Source organism: Zonotrichia albicollis, chromosome 4 (genome assembly GCF_047830755.1).
Source record: "Zonotrichia albicollis isolate bZonAlb1 chromosome 4, bZonAlb1.hap1, whole genome shotgun sequence".
NCBI lineage: Eukaryota > Metazoa > Chordata > Aves > Passeriformes > Passerellidae > Zonotrichia > Zonotrichia albicollis.
In genome coordinates, this window is record NC_133822.1 from 51,754,352 (window position 1) to 51,775,953 (window position 21,602).

At 43.9% G+C, this 21,602-nt stretch overlaps 1 protein-coding gene across 2 annotated transcripts in view; it reads left to right on the plus strand.

The window, feature by feature from the left end:
* The first annotated feature begins 408 nt into the window (after positions 1–408).
* The window catches only part of PPM1H (protein phosphatase, Mg2+/Mn2+ dependent 1H), a 130,767-nt gene continuing 109,573 nt past the window's right edge, over positions 409–21,602 (plus strand). Inside the window, exon 1 of one of the 2 annotated variants that reach the window (XM_005480554.4) lies at positions 409–1,332. In XM_005480554.4, coding sequence (XP_005480611.1) covers positions 1,097–1,332 — 236 coding nt within the window. In that variant the 5' untranslated portion in view covers positions 409–1,096. Of the gene's footprint in view, positions 1,333–5,956; positions 6,028–21,602 lie in introns of those variants that run through there. The other variant, XM_074539806.1, reaches the window with a different exon arrangement.

The following is a 21,602-nucleotide window of genomic DNA, read 5'->3' on the forward strand; positions in this document are numbered from 1 at the left end:
ACAAAGACTTGCTTCAGAGGACAGATTTCCTATATGTTCCTGCTCCATTCCTACATTTTCTTAAAGCTTGGCACACCCAAATCTGTAACCCCTCCACACATGGGTGACTACCACATTGAACAGACCTCCTAATTTTTTTTTTTTTTTTGAAAGAGTATAACATGGTCAAAATAACACAACAAGAGAAGAAGGGTTTAAAACATCTATGTCCGCAAATGTGAATATTTTTGGCCACGTCCTTTCACTTTTGCTCCACGGCAGCATTCCGAACGCCTGGCGGTGCCCGGAGCAGCCCGGGGGCTGCGGCCAACGCTGAGCGGCGGACGGGCGAATCCGCGACTCCCCCGGCAGCCGGGGGAACCCAGGGCAGGCGGGCAGCAGGGCTCGCTTTCGGCCACCGTCCCGGGTTCTTTTTCTAGCAAATGGCTTCCTGGGGAAAATATCCTTGGCAGGTTTGAGCAGAAGGCAATAAACCCTCCCAGCGGAGTCTTGTCTCGCAGGATCAGCGGGCTCTGCCGGGGCTGGGACGGCGCTGGCTCAGCCCAGAGGCAGCAGGGGCAGCGCACTGCGGGCTGCGATCCCCAGCCCCGGTAGGGGAGCCCCGAGCGACTCCGAGCGCCTTCCCGTACAGCTCATCCCGGAGGCGGCCGCGGGCAGGACCGCGCTCCCGGCCGCATCGCTGCGGGCAGCCGGGGGCGGCCCCGCCGGGAGCAGGCTCCGCCCGCCGCGCACCTGCCGCGGGCCGGCCCCGGCGCGGGGAGGCGGCGGCGCCCGTGCCCGGCGTGTGCCAGGAGCCCGCCGGTGCCGCAGGAGGAGCAGGAAGCGCCCGGGCGAATCCAGCCGCGCTATCACATGACTCAGCAGCCGCTGCCGCCGGGCTGAGTTCACCCAGCGCCGCGCCGGGAGGGGGAAACCTGCAATGAGGCCTCGGCCCCGCGGCTGTCCCTGAGCCCGCCGTCCTCTCGCCCGGCCCCGCGCCCCCACTGCGGGAGCGCGGCGGGGCCGCCGGAGCCGCCTCCGCAGCGCTGCCCGCCGGCGCGCCCCGCTCCCCGCCCTGCGCGGCGGCCCCGGCGCTGCCGCCGCCGGCGGGGGTACTATGCTCACACGGGTGAAGTCCGCCGTGGCCAATTTCATGGGCGGCATCATGGCTGGCAGCGCGGGCGCCGACCACGGCAGCGGCGCGGACTTGCCCCTCCGCTTCCCCTACGGGAGACCCGAGTTCCTGGGACTGTCCCCGGACGAGGTGGAGTGCTCCGCGGACCACATCGCCCGCCCCATCCTCATCCTCAGCAAGGACACCCGGCGCCTGCCCTGGACCACGGGCTACGCGGAGTGAGTACGCGGCGGCGAGCAGGTGGAGCGCGGCCGGGCCGCTGCCCGCGCTGCCGGGCGCACCGGCGGCCAAAGGCGGCGATGCCGAGGGAGTCCCGGCGCTGCCGGAGGCGGGGGAGCGCAGCCCCGGGCCTGCGCGGCGGGAGCGGCGGGGGAAGGTGCCGGGGGAGGGGAGCGACATCCCCGGCGCCCTGTGTCCGGCACTGGCCGTGGCTCTGCACCTGGGTGGCTCCTTCCCGGGAGCCCGAGGATGCAGATCAGCTGCCCTTGAATGTCCCCGCGGGAGTGGCCGCTACCCGGGTCGGCGCAGGATGCCCAGGGGCAGCACCGGGCTCCCCTACCCGCAGTGACGGCCCCGGGGGCGCAGGGGCCAAGGATACTGAACAGCCGTCTGGGTCCTTGACCCTGGAATAAAAAGGGCTTTTGGTAGGAAACCCTGTTTGGTTTGTGCGTGTGTAAATATTTCCCGCTGCCCAGGAGTGGTGAAATGTGTAGGGTTTGGAGCACCTTCCTGTGGCCCTGACAGCCGCTGTGCTCGCTGCTGGGGACTGGCTACATGTGTCTAAAACGCTTTTCAGTTTGGGGAGATGCTTGAGGACCACAGACTCTAAAGTGAAAGAAAAAAAAATTGGCTGGCCCCCAAAGTGGGCTTTCCAAATGGTTTGTTGCCCTGACTCACTCATATAATGGTATTTACTTTAGAGGGTGTCTGATCAGGACCTGGTTGTAGCCTTGCCAGCAAGGCGAAAGGCAGTGTTCCTTTGGATGCATCCAGCTGGCAGTGGGAGTAGCTGCAGAGGCAAGGCATGTCCTTGTACTTGATGTATTTATCGGTAGGCACATTGTTTTCCTTAAGGATTCTGGGTGCAGGATTCAGTATTTGGTTTCTTTCTGTTACTGCTTCTAAGTCTTGAGCATGTCTGGCCATCCATTGTTGCTACCAACTCAGAGATTACTAAAGTTACTAAGTTAGCCCTTTCAGACCACAAGTGTTCTGCATAGTCTCTTTAGACATATATGAATTCCCCGAAAAGCTGTTGCAAAAACTACAGTGAAGGCTTCACATTGTTAATGAGCAATCACTAGCTTTATTTAAAAGGTCGTTACATTATTGGGGATGCTGAAATGGGAGATTTAAAGAGAGAGTTTAATGAAAAATTTAAAGAATTTTAAATTGGATTGTTCTCCTCAGATTAATAAAGAATTGAATTATTGAGCAAATTCCCCAAGAACTGTAAGTTTAAATATTTAAAAGTAAGCGCAAATTGTTCTGCCACTATAATGGTCGCTTAAAAAGCCCTTCTTTACCAAAATAAGTACATGCTGCTATTTTCAGCTTTGGTCAAGTTCTGTGGCTTTCAGCAAGTAGCAGGAATTGCAGGTTGGTGACAAAGTGGAAGGGAGGTTCTCTGGCTCCCAGGTATGTGCATCCCATGAGCTTCACCTGAGGCTGCTGGGGCAGAAAAATGTGGCTGCTGAAAAGTGACGGTTTCATTGACCCTGGTGATGAAACCTGAGGTGAGAGAGTATTTGGAGATAAAGTAAATGGCTCTGGTGGCCATGAAAGCAGAACATATCATGACTGTTTTTGTATACTTGTTACTCTTCCCTCTTGAGCTTTGAGCAGCTTGGTTATTTGGGAGACGTAAAAAAAGTCACTAGCTTTTTCAGTTCCTGTTGTTATCTATGTGAAAATAAGTTGCCTTTTTGCTTTGTCTCTGGTAGCTTTTTTGTTGTTGAAGGGTTTTTTGTTTGTTTTTGTTTGGTTGGTTTCAGTTTTTTGTCTCATCCCCTTCCCTTGCAGTTACTGGCTCTGGTGCTGATGGAACAGATCTGAGGGGAAGGTGATACTTGTTAGAGAGAACTAGTGAATGAGTTACTACCCCCTTCCCAGAAGTATCTATATCATGTTCCAAAATTGGGGTTCATGAAGATCTCAAATGTTTGCTGTGGAGAAGCTGAGAGGAAAGCACTGCCACCAAAATTGCATTGATTTCCAAAGGCAAAGCATTGAAGAATAAAGAAAAATAAGAAAATATGGACAAACTCAGATTTTGCCAAATACGAACTTTTTTTTTGTTTTACTCATACTGAGCTATTACCAGGCTTTCCGAAAATAATTGTAGGACTTGCTGGGAGATATGTGTTGAAACTATGTTTTTCTTTAGAAACAGGTTTGAGTTACATAAGAAAAGAAATGGAAAAAGCACCAGGAACATGAAATTACTGTTATACATATTCTGAGATTTGTTGGCTTGGGGAAAGCAGGGAATAAAGCACTTTGATGCTATTATTTAGCATTTTGTTAGTGTCTCTATTAAGGAAACTATCAGAACAATGCTTGCCTTTTGTTACAGTACAAGTGAGCAGTTACAAGAATGTTAGGAGGAAGTTTGGTGTCCTCACGAGCAGCTTGTGATGTAACACAAAGGTCAGCAATTTAACTCACATCTTGCTAGTTTGCTTTGGTGTGAGACATGAGAGATGACTTGCCATACCTGCAGTGTGCCGAGGTGCAGCTTGCCTGGCCTATTGCCTTTTCTGTGTTTTCATGTTTTAGCAAATCAGCAAAAGTGATTGCAGTGTTTTTGTTGGTTGGGATGCCTATGCACACAGGGATTTTTACTTCCTGAAGCTAATGAGAGGTTTGTTGTAGACTTAGAAGGTGGGGACTGGCCCAGAAGGTGTAAGGAGAGTGTGTGCCACCTGTATCTATGTGTACTCTATCTGCCCTGGTGTTGTGAGCCATTGCACAGCAGGGTTTGAGTCAGTGGATTTATGTTCCACACCCAGCAGCAGCATCTGTCTCACTATCTTTAGGAAGAAATTCTGGCTCTGAGGATAGGTCACCTGGAGGCTGAGTTTCAGGGAAGCATTTGTAATGTTCATGTTCTTTAGTTGTTAAACATGTCAGTTTACAGATGATACTGGAGTTCCTTGATGTCATCATGTTGGTGTTTCATCCAATCTGGAGAAGGCATTTTGGGGTTAGACCTGGTTCCCATGCCAGACTGAAGCAGTTTGTATCTACAAAATATGCATTTTTTAGGGGATTCCCCTTGTTTCTTTGATTCCTGAGGATTATTATTTCTTACTAAACAACGTATTGACAAAGTAGCTCACCCTGTTGACTATTTCTTTTCCCTAGAATCTGTTTGGTATGGGCCTTTTGATCTGACTTATTCCCCTGGAACAAGTGTTTCTCCTTCACTCCACTTTCTTCCTCCTCTTGTACTGAACATTTTTTGCAATCGGTATTTTGCAACATTATTCATTCATGTTATATATTTTAACTTATTTTTAAAATTACCTTCTTAGCTCTGTGATATTATGTAGTGAAATGTAAATTAGCCTTTATTTTTTATTATTAACTTTCCCTCTTTTAATGGAGTGATCATTACAGAAAAAATGTAGGCAGACAAATGAAGTCTTCAGAAACATTCTTGGTACTGGGATAAAATATTGTTGCTTCCTGACATTTTAGTGGGAATCCCATAGGGATTCAGCTCTCCTTAGTCAGTGAGCAGCCTAAAGGTTATCTTCTGAAATGATTGTCCTGCTGTCTCTTCCTTGCATGGGAGCCCTGAGACCTTGAATTTCATTTCACCTCATAAAGGATGGCAAAAGGCCATATTTCAAAGATATATATATTCTTATACCACAGACACTTGTCTAATGTTCATCAAACTCCATAGAAGCAAAATTAAAATTGCATCCCACATCCAGTAAACTTTTAAATTGTCTTTTAAAGGTACTGTTTTATTTAGAAATAAACTTTACATTTTTAATCAAGGGCCCCCTTAACTTAGTTTTCTGCATGTGGTCAGCTGGCATGCATCAGGAATGACCCTGGGAGAGGGTAGTCTGTTAACAAACGTTCTTTTAAGTCTGCCTTTAATCCAGAGGAGTAAGAAGATTTGCTGCTCTGAAAAGTTGTGATTTATTTGAATAAGGGAGGGTGGGAGGGATCCTGCCTCACACTTTATTTACTCGTCCCTCCCTCTCCTCTGCAAGCACTCCCAATGCACCGGGGTCTCCTCTAGAGCTTTCCCTGCCCGAGCCATGAGCTGTTCCTTGAGCTTCTGCTTGGATTGCCCTGTTACTGGCAGGGAAGTTTCTGGTTTGGTCCTTCCTGTGCTGTTCTCAGTGTGTTCTGCTGCTTCCCTGCAGCTCTGCTGACAAGCAGCCCCAGCGTTCAACTCTGAAAGTAACTGGCAAAGTAAAGGCAAGAGCAGAGAGTATGAAACGTGAAATGACCCAGATGATATTCACTGCATCTAAACTCTCCCCAGAACATTATTTTTCACCTTTTCCTCTTTGCTTTATCTTCCTCTGTGAAGGCAGAGGATGAACAGGGTAGAGCAGAGCCTATCTCTCCTAGCTGAATTCCCTTGACTACATATGGCATGATAAAATAAATGCTAAATTTGCAAATGACAAAGAACTAGCCTGCTGCTCATGCTGGTGGAGTTGCAGAGAAACTGCAACTGAGTAGCATTTTGTGGTAGAAAAACAAGCTTAGTCATTTTCCATCCATTTTGAATGTATATTCCTGCAGTTCAGAATCCAGAACTATCATTGCTTTTCTAAACTGTATGAATCCTGGGGATGGGACCATAGCTGGTTGCTTCTGTGTCACATGTGTTCCTCTCTTTTCTCTTGCCTTTCTGCCATCTCTTTGGAGAACTTCAAAAGGTACTATCAAATACACTTAAGGGACAGGGGAAAAGATTTGATTGTACGTTGTCTGTGTCCTCATGCAAGAGACAATTTTGCCTGCCTTTTTAATTTATTTTTTGAAAAATTCTAAATGGCACTTCAGACACCTTTGCAGTTCTGAGTTATAATAGGTTTCCAGAAACTTGAGTTTACTGGTATGTGTGTTTCTTGGCTTAAAAAGTCAGTTCATTATCCCTGCAGTGCCTTTTGTTTGAGGAGACAAAGTCCAGGCTGTTTTTCTGTAATGTTACATTTCAGTGATACTGTGGTTTCTCTGCTCTGTGGGTCTGCAGTAGAAATTACGTTTCCTCTTGGTGTTGGTGGCTATCGACCCATAATGAATGCAGAGTTGTAGGTGAAGTATGATGACTGTGTCCTTCCAGCACTATTACAGTGGCAAGTTGTTATGCGGTTCAAAATGAAGAGGGGGAGCAGTTTATGAATTTTTTTCTTCTCAAACTGCTGGATTTTTTGTAAGGCTGATAATACTGCATCATGTTTTCTCATGCTCTGTTACTTAGTTTGTAGCAGATGAATGTATGTGAGAATTGGCAGTTTTTGTTAAAATGTTTCCATCATTTCTCAGGGATCATAAACACTTTGGTGAGTTAAGATAACACAGAAGTATTCATCTACCTTTCATGTTCTGTCTAGACCAAACTATTTATTAAAATGCTAAGAATTTTAATAATGTTATGAAGCAGGTGAAAGCTTAACGCAACTGTGAGGTGAGGCAAGGCAAAACAGAGACAATGCTTGTCCTGAGTTGAATATTTTGATGTTGGAGGATAGCATAGGGCTTGTAACTACTGATTGCTTATTCTAATACCCATTGCTTCTTATTAATGGAAGATAACAACAGCACAGTCCTGCTCCTGTGAATTGGAAGTGATAGTCTTTCTAAGCCTCACCTGGGAGCATGACTCATACCCCATCTGTAAACACATTTCTTTGTGTGTTCTGTTTGGTACAAATTTCAGGAGGATGAGACTCATGGGGAAAGGAATCCTTTTTTAAATCTTGTTCTGTTTGGTTGTCAGGTTATGTACACAGAAATAACGCATTACTTTCCTTTTAAAACTTTTAAAAAAACTGTTTGCAATTCTCTTTGTCTAGATGAAAACATTTTCTTTTATTCTTTTTGTAGTTCAGAGCCTTAGACTGAGTAGGATCTGATGAATGCACTAAAAACTCAAGTCCCATACATGTAGCTAGAGACAACTGAACAGTTTCCTCTGTAGGAATTATTCTTCTATGCATATTGTAATGTTAACTTTAATGCATATTGCCTGGCTCTTGTTTAAGCCTGGGTTCATATAAAAATGCCTACAGAAACCTCATGATATTTTTAAGAGCTTCAGAACTCCCTTTCCTTGTTTAAGACTGTATTCTATAGTATCTAATATTTATGTAATGCCTCTAATCTGCCAAGGGCATTGCAAGTAATAATTTCAGAATAACCTTGGAGAAGAATGTACTTGTGTAAATGTATTGGTTCTTCCAAGTGGAAAAAACGCAGCCGTGAGAATAAGTTTTGGCAAGAGATCTGACATGAATGTGGAGAATGACTCTCAAGTTTTAGGTTCTATGTTTTGATGACACAGTTATTTTTCCTGCTGTTGTGTACTTGGCTTTTTCCTATGCAGCTTCTGATTTCTTAGAACTTGCACAGGGGTAAAGGGAGAAAAATAGAGCATAAAAAAGGTAAATCATGCTCAGGTATTTTGTGCAACTATCTGAGTTGCACAAATGTGATTCCTAATGGGACAAGTATGAAAATCATCCCTTGAAGCTGTCTCATATTGCTAGTCCCTCAGAGGCTTAAGACTAGTGTTGTCTCACATGTTTCTGAAAGGCTTGTTGAGCATGGTCCCAGCTTCTGTCACCAGAGCACGACTGTGTCCTCCCAGGCAGCCCTCCCTTGGACCTCCTGCCTTGGCACAGGTGGCACTCAGCAGGTGGGAGCGGCAAACTCTCCAGCTTGTTCATTTGTCTCTGCTGCAGCTGCATCACCTGGGATAGGTGTGAGTGGGAGTGGCTTGGCACAGTTATCAGCAGGCATAAAGTAACCTGACAAGGCTGTGCCCCTCGGGGTGAACTGCTTGGAGCCTGTGGATGTGATCAAATGAAACATGCTCAGCTTGACCTTGAAAGGAGGCAGTGCTGCAAAGCACAGGTCATTCCTCTGATGGGATCTGGGTGCCACTTGAGAAAGAAATATGGTTTGTGGGTTTAAGGATGGGTTAAGTCAGCTTTGTGAGCTGAATCCCAAATAAGATTTGGAGTGGGGGAGCGCTGTTAATGAGTGCAGAGAGATAATTCAGGCTGAGCAGACATAGCTGCTTTGCTGTGGCATGAGGCTGGAGTAGGTGCTGTATCTGTGATGGAGCAGAGTTTGCAAGGAAGATAGAGGCAGCTGAATCACATCTAACCTGCATTTTTAACCACTTCCCCTTGGATTTCTGTTCTGATTGAACTGTAAAAGGCAAGAGGTCCTATTGGACAGCAGCACCTTTGTATTAATTGTGCCTTTTGTTGTCTCTAATGATTTTTTCTTCTTTCCTGTTAAACAGAAAGAGAAAGCTGACTTCTAAGAATTGGTTCCCTCTTGGCCAGTCACATTTACTTGGTAGGGTATGTTTGGGATGTCCAGGTATAATACACACATTATCCAGAGTGGTTTCCTGATCAGAGGTCAGGTGGAGTAGGTCACAGTTTCAAGTGCTTGGGGCACTAAACAGGGAGCAGAGCTGGTGAGAGAGGTCCCAGCTTGTGCTGGGCTGCTCTGCCCCTCAAATCCAACTGACACAGGGTGGAAGCTTTAAGGAATGGTAATTAGAGGGTCCAGCAAGTAGGAGATGGCCAGCAGGTCCATTGAAGCCTTTTGGCTTCTTCACTGCTATCTCCCTCATCCAGCAGCACACTTGCTGTCTAGTAGGTGCTGCCAGTTGTACTTGGGGTCATAAGTGCCATGGTTGCTAAGTGGTTGATGCTTCATGAGCTTCAATAGGTGGAGCTCATAAAATGGTTGCAGGCAGGAGTGATTCCCCCTCCCAATACTGTGTGTAAGGCAAGTGTTTGTCTGAAGAGTTTAACATTCTCCAAATAAATACTGCACACAGTATTTTGTCAAGGGAAGCAGTGCTAGCATAAAGCCAGCCAAAGAGATGTCTGTAGTTCTTGATCACAGCGTGGTTTAATTGCTGGAGTCTGAGTGGGGGAAGGACAAAAATAACACCATGCTGAGGCAGTCAACATTAACAAGTGCAGGAAGGTATGTGGTCGATGCATAACTGGGGAATGCCAAAATATGGACCCTGTACATAACTTAGCAATCACACTGATCTGAGAAAGAAACTCAAATTAGAAGAGGTTTTAGGGGGCTAAAGCCAGCAGGCAACTTTCTGGCATGAAGTAAGGTGGCAAATTTGGAGCTTTGCTCATTGTTTGGGATCTGTATTCAACACAGCGAGGCTTAAGGGGGAGAGAATCTGCTGAGGGAGTCTCAAGCTGCTTGAGGTAGAGAGGTGCGGGCAGTGCTATGTCCACAGAGAACCTCTGGCTTGATAGGACTGAAAATCTTGTGTGGCCCAAATGGGGACCTCAATGCACCATCTCCAAGACAAGCAGGAGCTGAATGGATCTGGTCCCCCAAGATCACGTCAGCCTCTCCCTCCTCTGGTGTGGGGAGATCTGTCTGTCCATCGCTCTCATTTGTCATAATGCCAGTTTTCACCTCTGTGGGCAATGTCAGACCCTGTAGGCTCTGCACTTCCCCTCTTATGAGGGCAGGTCTGAGGTCCAGGGGGTGACTGTGGCTTAAAGGTGGATAACCATTTCTAACATCTTTTTATCCCCCTCCCTATTTCTTTTTTCTGAAGTGCCACCCTAAGGTGTAGTTGATCTTGACTGTTTTGATACTGTTCAGGTTCTTTTGCAGGCAACAATAATGACACTGAAACTGTGACTTGAGACAGACAGCTTTCGCCTGATTTCAGGGAGAAAGGGTGAGGGGAGGGAAGGGTAGAAGACCATGTGCTTTCCATGGTAGCATTCTGCTACAGTAAGGGGACAAATACACTGAACTTTGATTGCATCTGATGTCCTGCATACCCCTGCTCCAGAAATCCTGTAGCAAAATGTCCTTGGACTGGCATTAGAGGCCAGTGAGATTGTCCCTTTATAGGCACAGCTCTGTTTCCAACGTCTTTACAGTTAATTTCTTCTTCTGTTTCATCTGCTGGTCATTATCTAAGTGCCTTTTGTGCTGTCCTGTCTATCTACTCCATTGCATAAAGGTACAGACAAGACGTGAGTTCTTTGCTCTTCTCTGCTCCCCACTGAGAGCCCTTCTGGATTTCCCTGATTTGTTTCTCTGTCCTTTGTGTCCTGTTATGATAATTTCTGCTTTCCAAACTCCCTGCAAGGAGCAAAAAAGATCCATCTCCAGCCAAGTTCTGCAGCAGATCACTTTTTTTCCCTGCCAACATTGATTCATTTAGGCCAAGTATGATTTTTCTATCTTTAGGTATGTGTTAGAGACCTCCTCGGAAACAGATGATGCGTAGTGCATGTTTGTAATGCTGTAAAATACCTGTCAGTCATAACTAACAATCTGGTCCTTGGTGGAGTTTAACATCAGAGGTGGGACTGAGGACACATCTCCAGCTCTTATAACTTGAGCAGTGCTCCATTTTGTGCAGATGTCTTGTGAAGAGACAAAATAAGTTACCTTGCTGTTCATCAGAGATCCCTGTATTTTCCAGATGTGACAGGTCACCATGTGAGCTCATGGATTTTGTTAGGTTTTGAAACAGTTTGAGTGAAAGGTGGGTTTGGGGAACATTTCCCCTCCCCAACTTCCAGCTAAGTGCCACTAATAAGAAAAAAAAATATTATTCTTTTCTTTTCCCCTTATCTCTTGAGGGAAGTTGTTATTTTATTGTTGGTTGTGGACTTTTTTCTTTTTGATTCATTATCTCTGCTCCCTGTTGGGGGAGGAGAGGGCAAGAAGTTGTAAAACTTAATAATGGGCAGCAACCTTTTTCTTTCTGGTGCCTTTTCCTCTGCCCTATTGCATCCCTCCCACTGTTAACTCCATGGCTCCCAGTCTGTGCAGGTGCCTTGGCAGGCTGAGTGAGGGCCTTGGGTTTTTAATTTGCTCAGCAGTAGGTGATGCTTTACTGTGCAGTAAAGCTAAGGTCCTTAAATTGCTGCTTGTCTGTTTTGAAACCTCATTTTAAAGAACATGCTTTTTTTTCTGAATTGGTATTAAAAATCTTTGTTTCATGAATGAATGCTAAAGTTTGGAATTGAAACTAGATTTATCTGAACTAGTTTTTGTTTTTCTTTGCTGACCTTATTTGTAGATGTCCTTGACTCAGAAAGATAAAATCCTTGAAGATAAATGGGGGGGAAAAAAGACCTTCTAATTTCCTAAGTTCAAACTTGCAACGTTTATCCTTTAGAAAGTTTAAAAGTTGTACAGTGAAACCTGCATTGTATTTGTGGTGCCATGGAGGGGGTGGAGTATGACTTTAGATTTTGGTGTTTGGAAATGAAAAATAATATTCATAAAGCTAGCCTCAGTGGTTATTGCTGCCTATGTCATGGCAAAGGTCAAAGTTTTGTGTATGTTTGGTTTGATATGAGTGACTTACATTTTGAAGAACATAAATAGAAAATTTTCTACTCTTCTTCGTCTTCCCCTTTGAACAAAAAAAAAATGTTTTTCAGCTATTTTCATGAGTAATTTGAAGATTAGAACTTAGCCGTATTTGCTGGAATGGATAAGGCATTAAAATGTACACTGATCTCTTTAAACAGATGTACATCAGCTCGGTCTTGGAGGGCAATCCCCTCTCCCTTACCTTGTCACTCCTCTCGTCAATCACATCTCCAAACCTAGGCTTGCAGTTCATTTTGTCGGTCTTCTCAATAAACTTTAAGATCAGTGTCTCCACAGCCCTTACAAAATCTAGATGGCAACTTCCTCAGGCTGTGGTTCCCTCTGGGATGATTCTCAATGTCATTTTAAGGTTGTTCTATCCCTTTCTGGTGGTGCAAAGCCGGGAATTACAGTCTGGTTAGTTCCTTTGGCAACCTCTCCAGAGTAATCCCTGAAAATCCTAGGTCTATGGATGGTAATTCTATTAGCTGTTCAGCAAGCTGAGTCTGGAAGAATGCAGCTGGTGTGTGGGAATGTGGGAAGTTCCCCATCTCTGCCTTTAATCCTGCTTTTAGAGGGGAAAAAAGTTGTGAGCTAATGTGATTAGCTGTAATTCCATTCTTGCTTGGTTTTAGAGAAGTGTCTGATTCCTGAATCACAAGCTAGTTCTGTGAAGTGCCTTCATAGAGGGGAGAAGGAACTATTTTGGTAGCTCAGCTCATCTGTCTTTGAAAAAGCACAGGAATCAAGAGAAGAAGAAGCTCTCATAGCCAGCAGTAAGTTTCTAGTTCTTGCTGCACAGCATAATTTAGAAATCTAGAACTAAGAACATGTAAATGGAAACAGAGAGCATAATCCTTTCAGGTGTGTGTGTATAAACATGGGCATGGAACAACTTAGCACACACTGCCCATGGTTCTTTGGGGCTTTGGAGCCCAGGGGTTTGTGTTGGGATTGTGTTATCATCTGGTATGTGACAGCTGCTGCTGGGACTGGCAGTGTGGCTGGTTTAACACAGCCCATTGGTAGGCCTGTCTCTATAAAAGCTGCAGCTTCTACCTGGAGGGAATGATCAGGAGATCTCTTTTCTCCCTTGAGGCACATCTTTTTAGTGCTAAGGGAGCAAGAGGATGGACTTCTGTGGGAGTGCCATGTGAACTGTTGGGTGCTGGAGAAGGGCAGGGGCAGAAGCCCCAGGAGAAGAGGAGCACTGTGCCACAGCCTGCGCCAGCGTGGGCATGGACAGCACGCTGCTCTGGGGACAGAGGGTGGTGGCCTCTTGTGCAAAAGGCAACATGAGCAGATTAGTTGTCCTCAAAGGTTCCATGCTCCCTATGGCCATTGTTTGGGGAGAAGGAAGTGTCACCCTCACCAGCTCAGCCTGCTTTCTATTTCCATGGGAAACTAAGGCAGGAAAATACCTTGTTTGTGTCTTTTCTGTTTGCTGGAGAATTTAAAATAAGTCTGCCTAGTCTTGGGGTCAAATACTGCCTGAATCCTCTGTAGTGAAGAGCTCTGGCAAGGATGAGGTCAAAGGACTTAACTTACTTCTTTTTTTGTTCAAGCGGCAAATTTGAGATTCTTCAATTTAGAGAAATTGTGTGAATTGAGGCTTTTCCTTGACTTCCTGTCAGGTTTCCCCTCCTCTGGTGTCTTTTCTTGCCAATGTTGCAGCAGTGACCCTGGGCCAGGGAGGTCCTGGTGGCAGCTGCCCACAGAATCCCAGGGAAGAGAGGGAGTGTGCAGGCACTGCTGGGAGGGTGCCTGGCCCAGCTGTAACACTGCTGCTTGCTTCCATTCCTAAAGGGTTGCAAGGTGGGAGCAAATGCACTGAGAAGGAGTATCAGTCACTTCTGTCTCCTGTGTTGAGTTGCCTCAAGTGTTGATCCTGCTACAATAGTTCAAATGCTTGGGAGAGATGATGCTGTAGCAACAAAATATTGCAATACTAATCCTGTAAATTTATAGGCTCAGTCAGGCTGGTGTTTGAGAGGTTGTTTGGAACTGCCTTGTTTACAAATAAAAACTCTCACTTTGTTTGAATGTGGTATGAAGCACACTGCCTTTCCTGCACTTACAATCTGGATGGTTTGGTATGTGGTTTAACTGCTGTGCTCTCTCACAACTTTCTCTAAGGCCAGAAAACCTGTTTAAGCTGTCAAATAACTGAGTACCTTCCACCCAACAGCAACAAAAAAAATCCTCAAAGCTAATCCCACTATCAAATAAAGGGGGAATTTCTGTTCTTTTCCCTTTGAAATTGCTTCATATTCCCTGGAGAACAGTAAACCACTGGAAGAGTAGATGAATTTCACCTTGGAGAAATGTAGTGGTCTTTGGCAGGGATAATTTGAATTAGTGTTACACAGGTACCTGTTCTGAAGATACAGTTACCCCTCTGGTATAGTTTTGGAACACATGCCTATGATCAAAGTAGGATGTGGTAGTGGAAAATGGGTTGCCTGTGGAAACTCAACATTTAAAACACAATAAGACTGTGTTCACTCTTAATTATGGGCAGAGCTAAACAAGCGGGAAACACAGAGGATTTGAAAGAGGGGAACAAAAATGAAGCCTAAAAAGTCAGGAGAGAGCACACTGAAGGCAGGCTAAATATTTTTGTGTTAGGAGAGAGGTTTGACAGCAGTAGAAGTCCCTATGACAGAAAAGGAAAAGCTGTAAACAGCAATAAAGATAATGCTTCCCTGTGTACCTTAGAGTATATAGGCAGAATTCCTTGCATGAGGACATACCAGAGAAGTTTGTTAAAGATGTAGTTCAGGGTCTCCTGTTTCAGGAAGTCCCAAGACCCTGGATTTAAAGGTATTTAAAGACAGGCATCTTGAAGACCTAAAATCTTCCCCCGCTCCTCTTTTTTCTATGCAATAGAGAACTTTTTCATGTTTGCTGCATGACAGGTGTCTGCTGGGCATTAGGGGCATTGCTCTGCCATGGCTGGGTTCATTCCTGAATTAATCTCTTACTTCTCCCACTCCCACCTGTGCAATAGAAGGCAGTGCAATTAGTAGGGTACAAACTGAGCTGCTGAGAAAATTTTTCCAGAGTTGTTTATTGTTGTTGTTTGGAATGATAATCCAGAGTGTTGGGGCTTTACTCTGGTCAGCAATTAAGTACCAGCAGATGTTCAGTCACTGCCCCACAGTGGGACTGGGAAGAGAATCATAAGGGTAGACATGAGGAAACTCATGGGTTGAGATAAAGACAGTTTAATAGGTAAGGCAAAAGCAAAACAAGGAATCCATTCTCCACTTCCCATGGGCAGGCAGGTGCTCAGCCATCTCCAGGAGAGCAGGGCCCTATCACACATAATGGTGACTTGGGAAGACAAATGCCATCACTCCAAATGTCCCTCCCTTCCTTCTTACACCAACTTTTGTTGCCAGCATGATGCCATATTGTATGGAATATCCCTTTGATCAGTGGAGTCAGCTGTCTTGGCTCTGCTCCCTCCCAATTCCTTGTGCACCCCCAACTCATTCACTTGTAGGATGGGGTGAGAAAGCAAAAAGGTTGCCTTGATGTTGTGTAAACTTACTCTGCCCTAATAAAAGCATCTCTCTATTTCTGACCCTGTTTCCAGCATAGATCCAAAACACAGCCACACATAAGCTATTATGAAGAAATTTAACTCTGTCCCAGCCAAAACCAGTACACAGAGGAAATACCAAAAGGTAGGAGAGGGCCCTTCCATGGAGACTGCAATAGAAAACAAAAAGGGCAACACAAACTACCAAAAACTGATATGAACGTCCTTTAAAAAAAACCAAATAACTCTTTTAATGTTGGGGAGCATTTTCATTTTAGGAATGTGTATTCAAAATTGGAGAAGGGAATTTTTTTTTTTTTGTTTCAAGATGGATGTGTTTATTTGATGCTATTCCAAAGTGAAAACTTTTCCCCAGAAAAGAATTGAGGAAGGCTACCCTCACCAAGAAGTAAAATAATTACTGCTGGCTATTGGCATCATGTAATGTCTTATTCTTTGTTTTTCAGTTCTTGTGTAATATTTTAGCTCATATTTTAGGAAAAAAAAAGGCAGGAGAAATATATCCAGATCCCCTTTTTCTCCCCCTCTTCTGCTCTGAGAGTAACAGCTCCTCAGAAGCATTGCAGACCTGTGGGGCTCTATGCTGCTTTCCCCAGTGTTGCAAGATTACTGTTTGAAAAAGACGTCACAGAAGTCAAGTGAACATCCTATTACAATAAACAAGCCAGCATTGTGACAGGCAGGTTAGAAGGCACCAAAGATCTGTGATTAGTGAATGGATTAGTCATAAAGAATCTTTGAACAAATAGCTCAGTCTGGGGCAATGGCAAGGTGGTGTTGACTTTGAAAATAAGAATGGAATCTGAAAACTCTTTCCTAGTGAGATCTTTAACAAGACCTGGAGGAGCTAAAGTATTGATGAGGAAGTAGTTCTACTCTCAAGGAGTTAGAGCAGGGGGGATTTGTTTTCTGTGCAGAGGGAGGCACTTGCAGTGCAAAAGCACCTGGTGGTTTTGTAGCATGTCACAGTGCAGTGAGGGACCAAGTCACACATGCAGCTCTGGTAGCATTTTGCCAGAGAGCTTATCTTAACCAAAGTTAAAAGCATGTTTGGAATTTGTGCAAAGAGATGAAAGTTTCCATATGCAAGGCACAAAATAAGCTTGTTTGGGAAGCTCCTGCTAGAACTTTTCCATAAGCTATTATTCTCCTGTGTCTGAAAGAGGGAGGAATGCATTAGGCGTATCTGCAGATCATTGCTTATCCAGTATTTGTCAGCAAAGTAAACCTGGTCCACAGTGCAAATTTAGCTAAGTAAAATGTACATCTGTGGGGCTATGGGAGGAAGTGTGATTGGAGGCTTAAAAACGAAGGTGAAAGAGTTCCAGCTTCTTGTTTTAGGAAACAACGTGAAATCTGAACAATAACGAAGTGTTAGAAGTTACATACTTCCAGGTAGCTGTGTAAGCTGTGTGTACCCTTGATCAACTTTGGATGGATTGTAGGAAAGGCCCTTCCCATTGCCTGTATCTGTTCACCTTATGCTTTGCTGCCCAGAAATTCAGAGCTATAAAAGATTTCATTTTGCAGCAGTGATATTACTTTTTGTGGACAAGGAAGCCAGTGATAGCATGGCTAGGGAGTGGGGGCTAGATCTGTCTGTGGTGGTCTGCAGCTGATGGGAAGGATTTGCCACAGAAAGCTTTGACTTGTCACAGTCTCTCTGTATCCTGATGTCTTCAGATCTTCTGAAGAAGGAGGTGAAGCAGGTGATGTGACTGCAAAGCTGCCTTCTATCCCTCCTGTCCTCCATATTTCATGGATACAGTTCCTGTTACAAAAGAGTGAAATGTGTCAATTGAATGGCAGAGTAGTCTGACAGTGTAGCTAAAAAAATGTTTCCACTCAACTAGCTGTGAATAGGTCTAGAAACCTGAACATAACAATTTGACAACTTATTGAAGTTTAGGACCGTTACTGGTGTTGCCTTGTTACATACAGGGGCTTCCTGTGTGAGCAGCTGCCTTGGCTGGTGTTAGCAGCTGAGGAATGTGCACCACAGCTGAGTATAGATTTCATCTTTATGTGTTGGTAAAGACCTATTAGATGATGTTTTGAAAAAAGCCATTGTAGACAGGTTTTTAAATAAAGAAAACAAACCCATGACCTTTGTCTGAAACACAGCCTCTCCTTATTCAGTGTGCCCAGCAGGTTGCCATTCTGTGGGTAGTTGTGTTTGTGAAAGTGTTTTGTTTTCTTTTGCTTATTACTTTCCTTTGGCCCTTGCCATGAAATTGCTCCTGTGAAGTCTCATGCTGTTCATTTGTAATAGTTGAATAAAATGGAAAACTTCTAATTATATCTAAGAGTGCTGCCACTTGACTTGACTTGAGTACTATATGAGATAAAGCCATGTTGCTCTATTTTTCAGCTGGTCTAATCTTGCAGTGTGACAGATATGTTCTGTGAATTATGTTGATCATTTTTCCTTTGAATTAGTTGTGTGGCAAATCAACATGAAACAGAACAGTTCTGTCTAAAGAGAGACAATATTTGTAGTCTGTGATGTCCAGTGTGGCTGTGATGTCCATTTGTCCTGTGGAGTGTTAGGGGACAAGGAAGTTGTCATCATGCTTTGATTTCTTAGATCTTGTCAAACCTACTGAGGTTTGACCACAGACCAAGAAATCCTTATCCCCAAAATTAACATCTGAAACAGCAACATGTTACTTGCAACTCATGTGTTGCACTTACCTTTAACTCACATTCTTTTTCTGCCCTTAGTTCTTGAGCCTTCAAATAAACATCAGTCTCACCAAAATCTTTGTAAACAACAAACTCCCAATGCATTAAAACAAAACCAAAACCAACAAAAGAAAAACAACAAACACAACAACAACAATCAAACAAAAGAAAAAATCTGAAACTGAGTTGTGCCAGAATAGATTCAGAGAATCATGGAATGGTTTATGTTGGAAGAGACCTTAAAGATCATCCAGTTCCAACCCCCCTGCCTTGGGTGGAAACAACACTGTTTCTAATAAATGCTTTGGAGGGCAGAGCTGTAGGAATTTTGAAATTTACTTGTGCTTTGAACAGAGTCGAGTCTGTCCAGAGCAGTGGGTGACTCTACACCCAGGAACTTTGTTCCAAACAGTTTGGTGAAGGTTTGGAACATCTTTCGTATCTTCCTGGCCATGATTTTCTGAGGTATTTTAAAACAAATCCCTGAAAAATCCAGAACAAAATGAAGAAGAAAATGGACCTGAGAAAATGGACTTTTTAAAAAATGGACCTGAGAAATCAAACTTACTGTAACTCTTCTGGATATGCTTAATGTAAAAAGCTAGAGATACACATATGGATAATGGTAGGAATACCCCTAGAAATGCAGAATGGCTTTATGGCCTGACTTGCAATTGTACTCTGCTCTCCTCCTTTGCCCCCCTTCATTCCCTTTCTTGCAGCACCTCATCAACTAGTGCTCTTCTTGTCTGATGAGGTGCCCTGTGTTCTACCAGCAGTTTGGGTTTTTTTATGGTTTATCTGCATGTAGTTAGAAGTTTTCTGCATTTGTTCAATTCTGAAGAATTTCTGCATACTTTGGGGAAGGCATCATACTAAGTTAGAGCTCTGTCAGCTATTGTCATAAAAGATGCTGTTGCTCTCTGCAGACTTGATCTCCCTAATATTATTTTGATAGTGGTCTATTTTAAGCTACAGTCAAGAACAAAATCACCCCCTAATTTGATTGTTAAAGAAACACATGCCACAGACCTACAGTAAGTCTTTTGGAAAAAAGCCAGTAAGATTAAATGCTGTCTGAACTCCCAGATGGTGAAGCTAGCAAAAGATTACACTTAAAGATTGTGTGAAACCCTCCTAGTCACCAAGAAATAGTTATAATATATGGGATGCCTGAGAAATATTAAAACAAGTATTTGCGTAACACTGACTTCCATCATCAAATATAGTTGTCACATCTTCAAGTTTTAATAATCCTCATTTTTCTGCGCCTTCTAGATCCTGTTAAAACCATCAGGATTTCCTAATTTCAGAATATGGTGGTATTTGTTGACAGTCAAATACTGATGTGGCTTTTATAGGTTTTGCTACAAAAAGAAAATAGCTATTTTCCTCTCTTATTTCAATTTCAGAATCTGTTTCCAACCATTGCCACTGTGCCTTCTGTTTTAATCAGGACCTGGCAGAGGGATGGGAAGTGTAGGAGGACAGGCAATTGATGTTTAATCCTTCATATGATTTCTAATTCCTACTAGGGCTGATTATACATGCATCTAGAGCAAATAGGCACACACATGCATATGCTAAATAGAGATACATTATGATTTTCTTGCTACAAACAGTGTATCATCTTCCACGGCCTCCCTGGTTTGGGCCTGGTAAAATTCCTTCTTATGTGTTTTCACTTCTTCACTGTTCTTGTAGATGGGAAACCTTGATAAAGATTCAGAGCTTGAGAAGTCTTGTTTCTTAGGAGATTTTGTCAAACTGTCACTTCTTAGATCAAAATTGGGCCTTTTTTGTACTGGGTAATTAAAAATGCTGTATAAACTACAGAATTCCCCTGAGAGGTTGTGATAATTGGGTGGTTGTGATAATTGAGTGGTTGAGGGATCATTTTATATGAAGGCTGCAATAAATCTAATGCTTTGTTTAAAAACTAAGTATAAACCCTTGCAGTGTTGTGTAGGCAATAGCATTGCTGCTGCTTTGTTACAGGGTTGAATTTGGCCCTTTCATCTCTTTGGTCCACATAGGCAAGGTGTCTGTTTTGCAGGATTGGCAATTATTCTAGGACTGAAGGCTGGGACAAGTCTGATAGCTGCCCCCTAAGGATACTTTGCAAGGGCATTTGTCAGCAGTGAGGAATGCTGTGGGGAGAGTTGCGTGCAGTTCTTTTGTTTGGGGTAAAGATTCCTTGTTTTTCTCTTTGGTACATAAAGAAAAAGGTAAAAAGAAATCTCTCTATCTTCACATCATAGTTTGTGTCTGTAATGACTGGGAGTTATTTCTGTATTATTGAGCGTTTCCTGCTCTGGTAATTACTGGTGTGTAGCATGCTGCCAAATGGTTTTATAAATCTGCAGAGACTGCAGCTAGCACGGGAAGTCTATTAAAATAACACAGACACTTGATTTACAGGATTTCTCTCAAATTTTGCAATTTCCGTGCTGCAGAGCACAGACACAGTGCTTACAGCTTTATACTGCATTTTGAAGTCACCTTGACAAAATTTGAGGTGGCTGTCACACTTTTTGGGATGAGAAGGGAAAACTACAGGGACACACCCAATGGGAGTAGACACAGGACAGGGCAAGTCACTTCCAGTGGAGACCTTTCCACTCTCTCAAAGCATGAGGTCAACAAGCTGGTGTGCTTTGAAAGAGGAGAGAGCAGAGATGAGACAATGCAGAAGATTTTAGAGATTTATCACTCCTTGGCATAAGTGGGCAGAGCTGAAGGCTTTGGGGTTTTGATAGCTTGAGCCTTGCTTTTAAGCTGAGATGTCGATGAAAAGACCCACTGTGCTTTACAGGCAACCTGGCCATGTCTCTCTGATGTCTCTCTAACATGCCCCAGAACTGCAGGGTGAATAGGTTTTACCTCTGCATATCACATTGCATGGGCACTGAGCAATGTTTTGGTGTCAATATGCTTTAAAGAATGTTACAAAAGCTGCAGGGTGAAGAAGTGGGCTGTGGGAATTATTCCAAAGACTAAGAAAGCATCTTAGAGCAGGAGACTTGGATGTAACCTGTCTGGTTGGAAAAAAAGTCGAGAAATTAATTTACTAGATTTATGAAAATATGCATGGAAAAAAGGAACTCTTTTCTCTATTGAAGAAAAGCAGAAAAAGAGCTGAGGCTTGGAAGGTAACACTGTTAATTCAAATGAAGAATGAAGCTCAAATCTTCCATGAGATGATGGGTAATTCAATGCTCCATCAGGGAAATGAGTGAAGCTCCTATCTTGTGCTCCAAACCGTCATGAGAACACACCAGAGGCACCAAAATACTTGTAGAAACACAAATGACTGATGTTGATACGGAGATATTTCAATCACACTTAAGGATCTGTGGTACATCAGTGGTCTGACTAGATAATTAACTTCTCTGGCTCCAGAACTGACAAGTATACTTTTTAGAACACTTGTACTTCCATAGCAGTTGGGTACATTGGTTACAGCACTTGGCTGCAGCTTTTCACATATTACTGCTTGATGGTGCTTACACCACTGTAACCAGAGATTGTGGCAGCCTTGTTAGTGGCTGTGGAGATGCTCTGCACTTTCACCCGTGTAGAAAACATCATCTTGGCTGGGGTTGTAATTAAGCAGGTAGCCAATTAGCT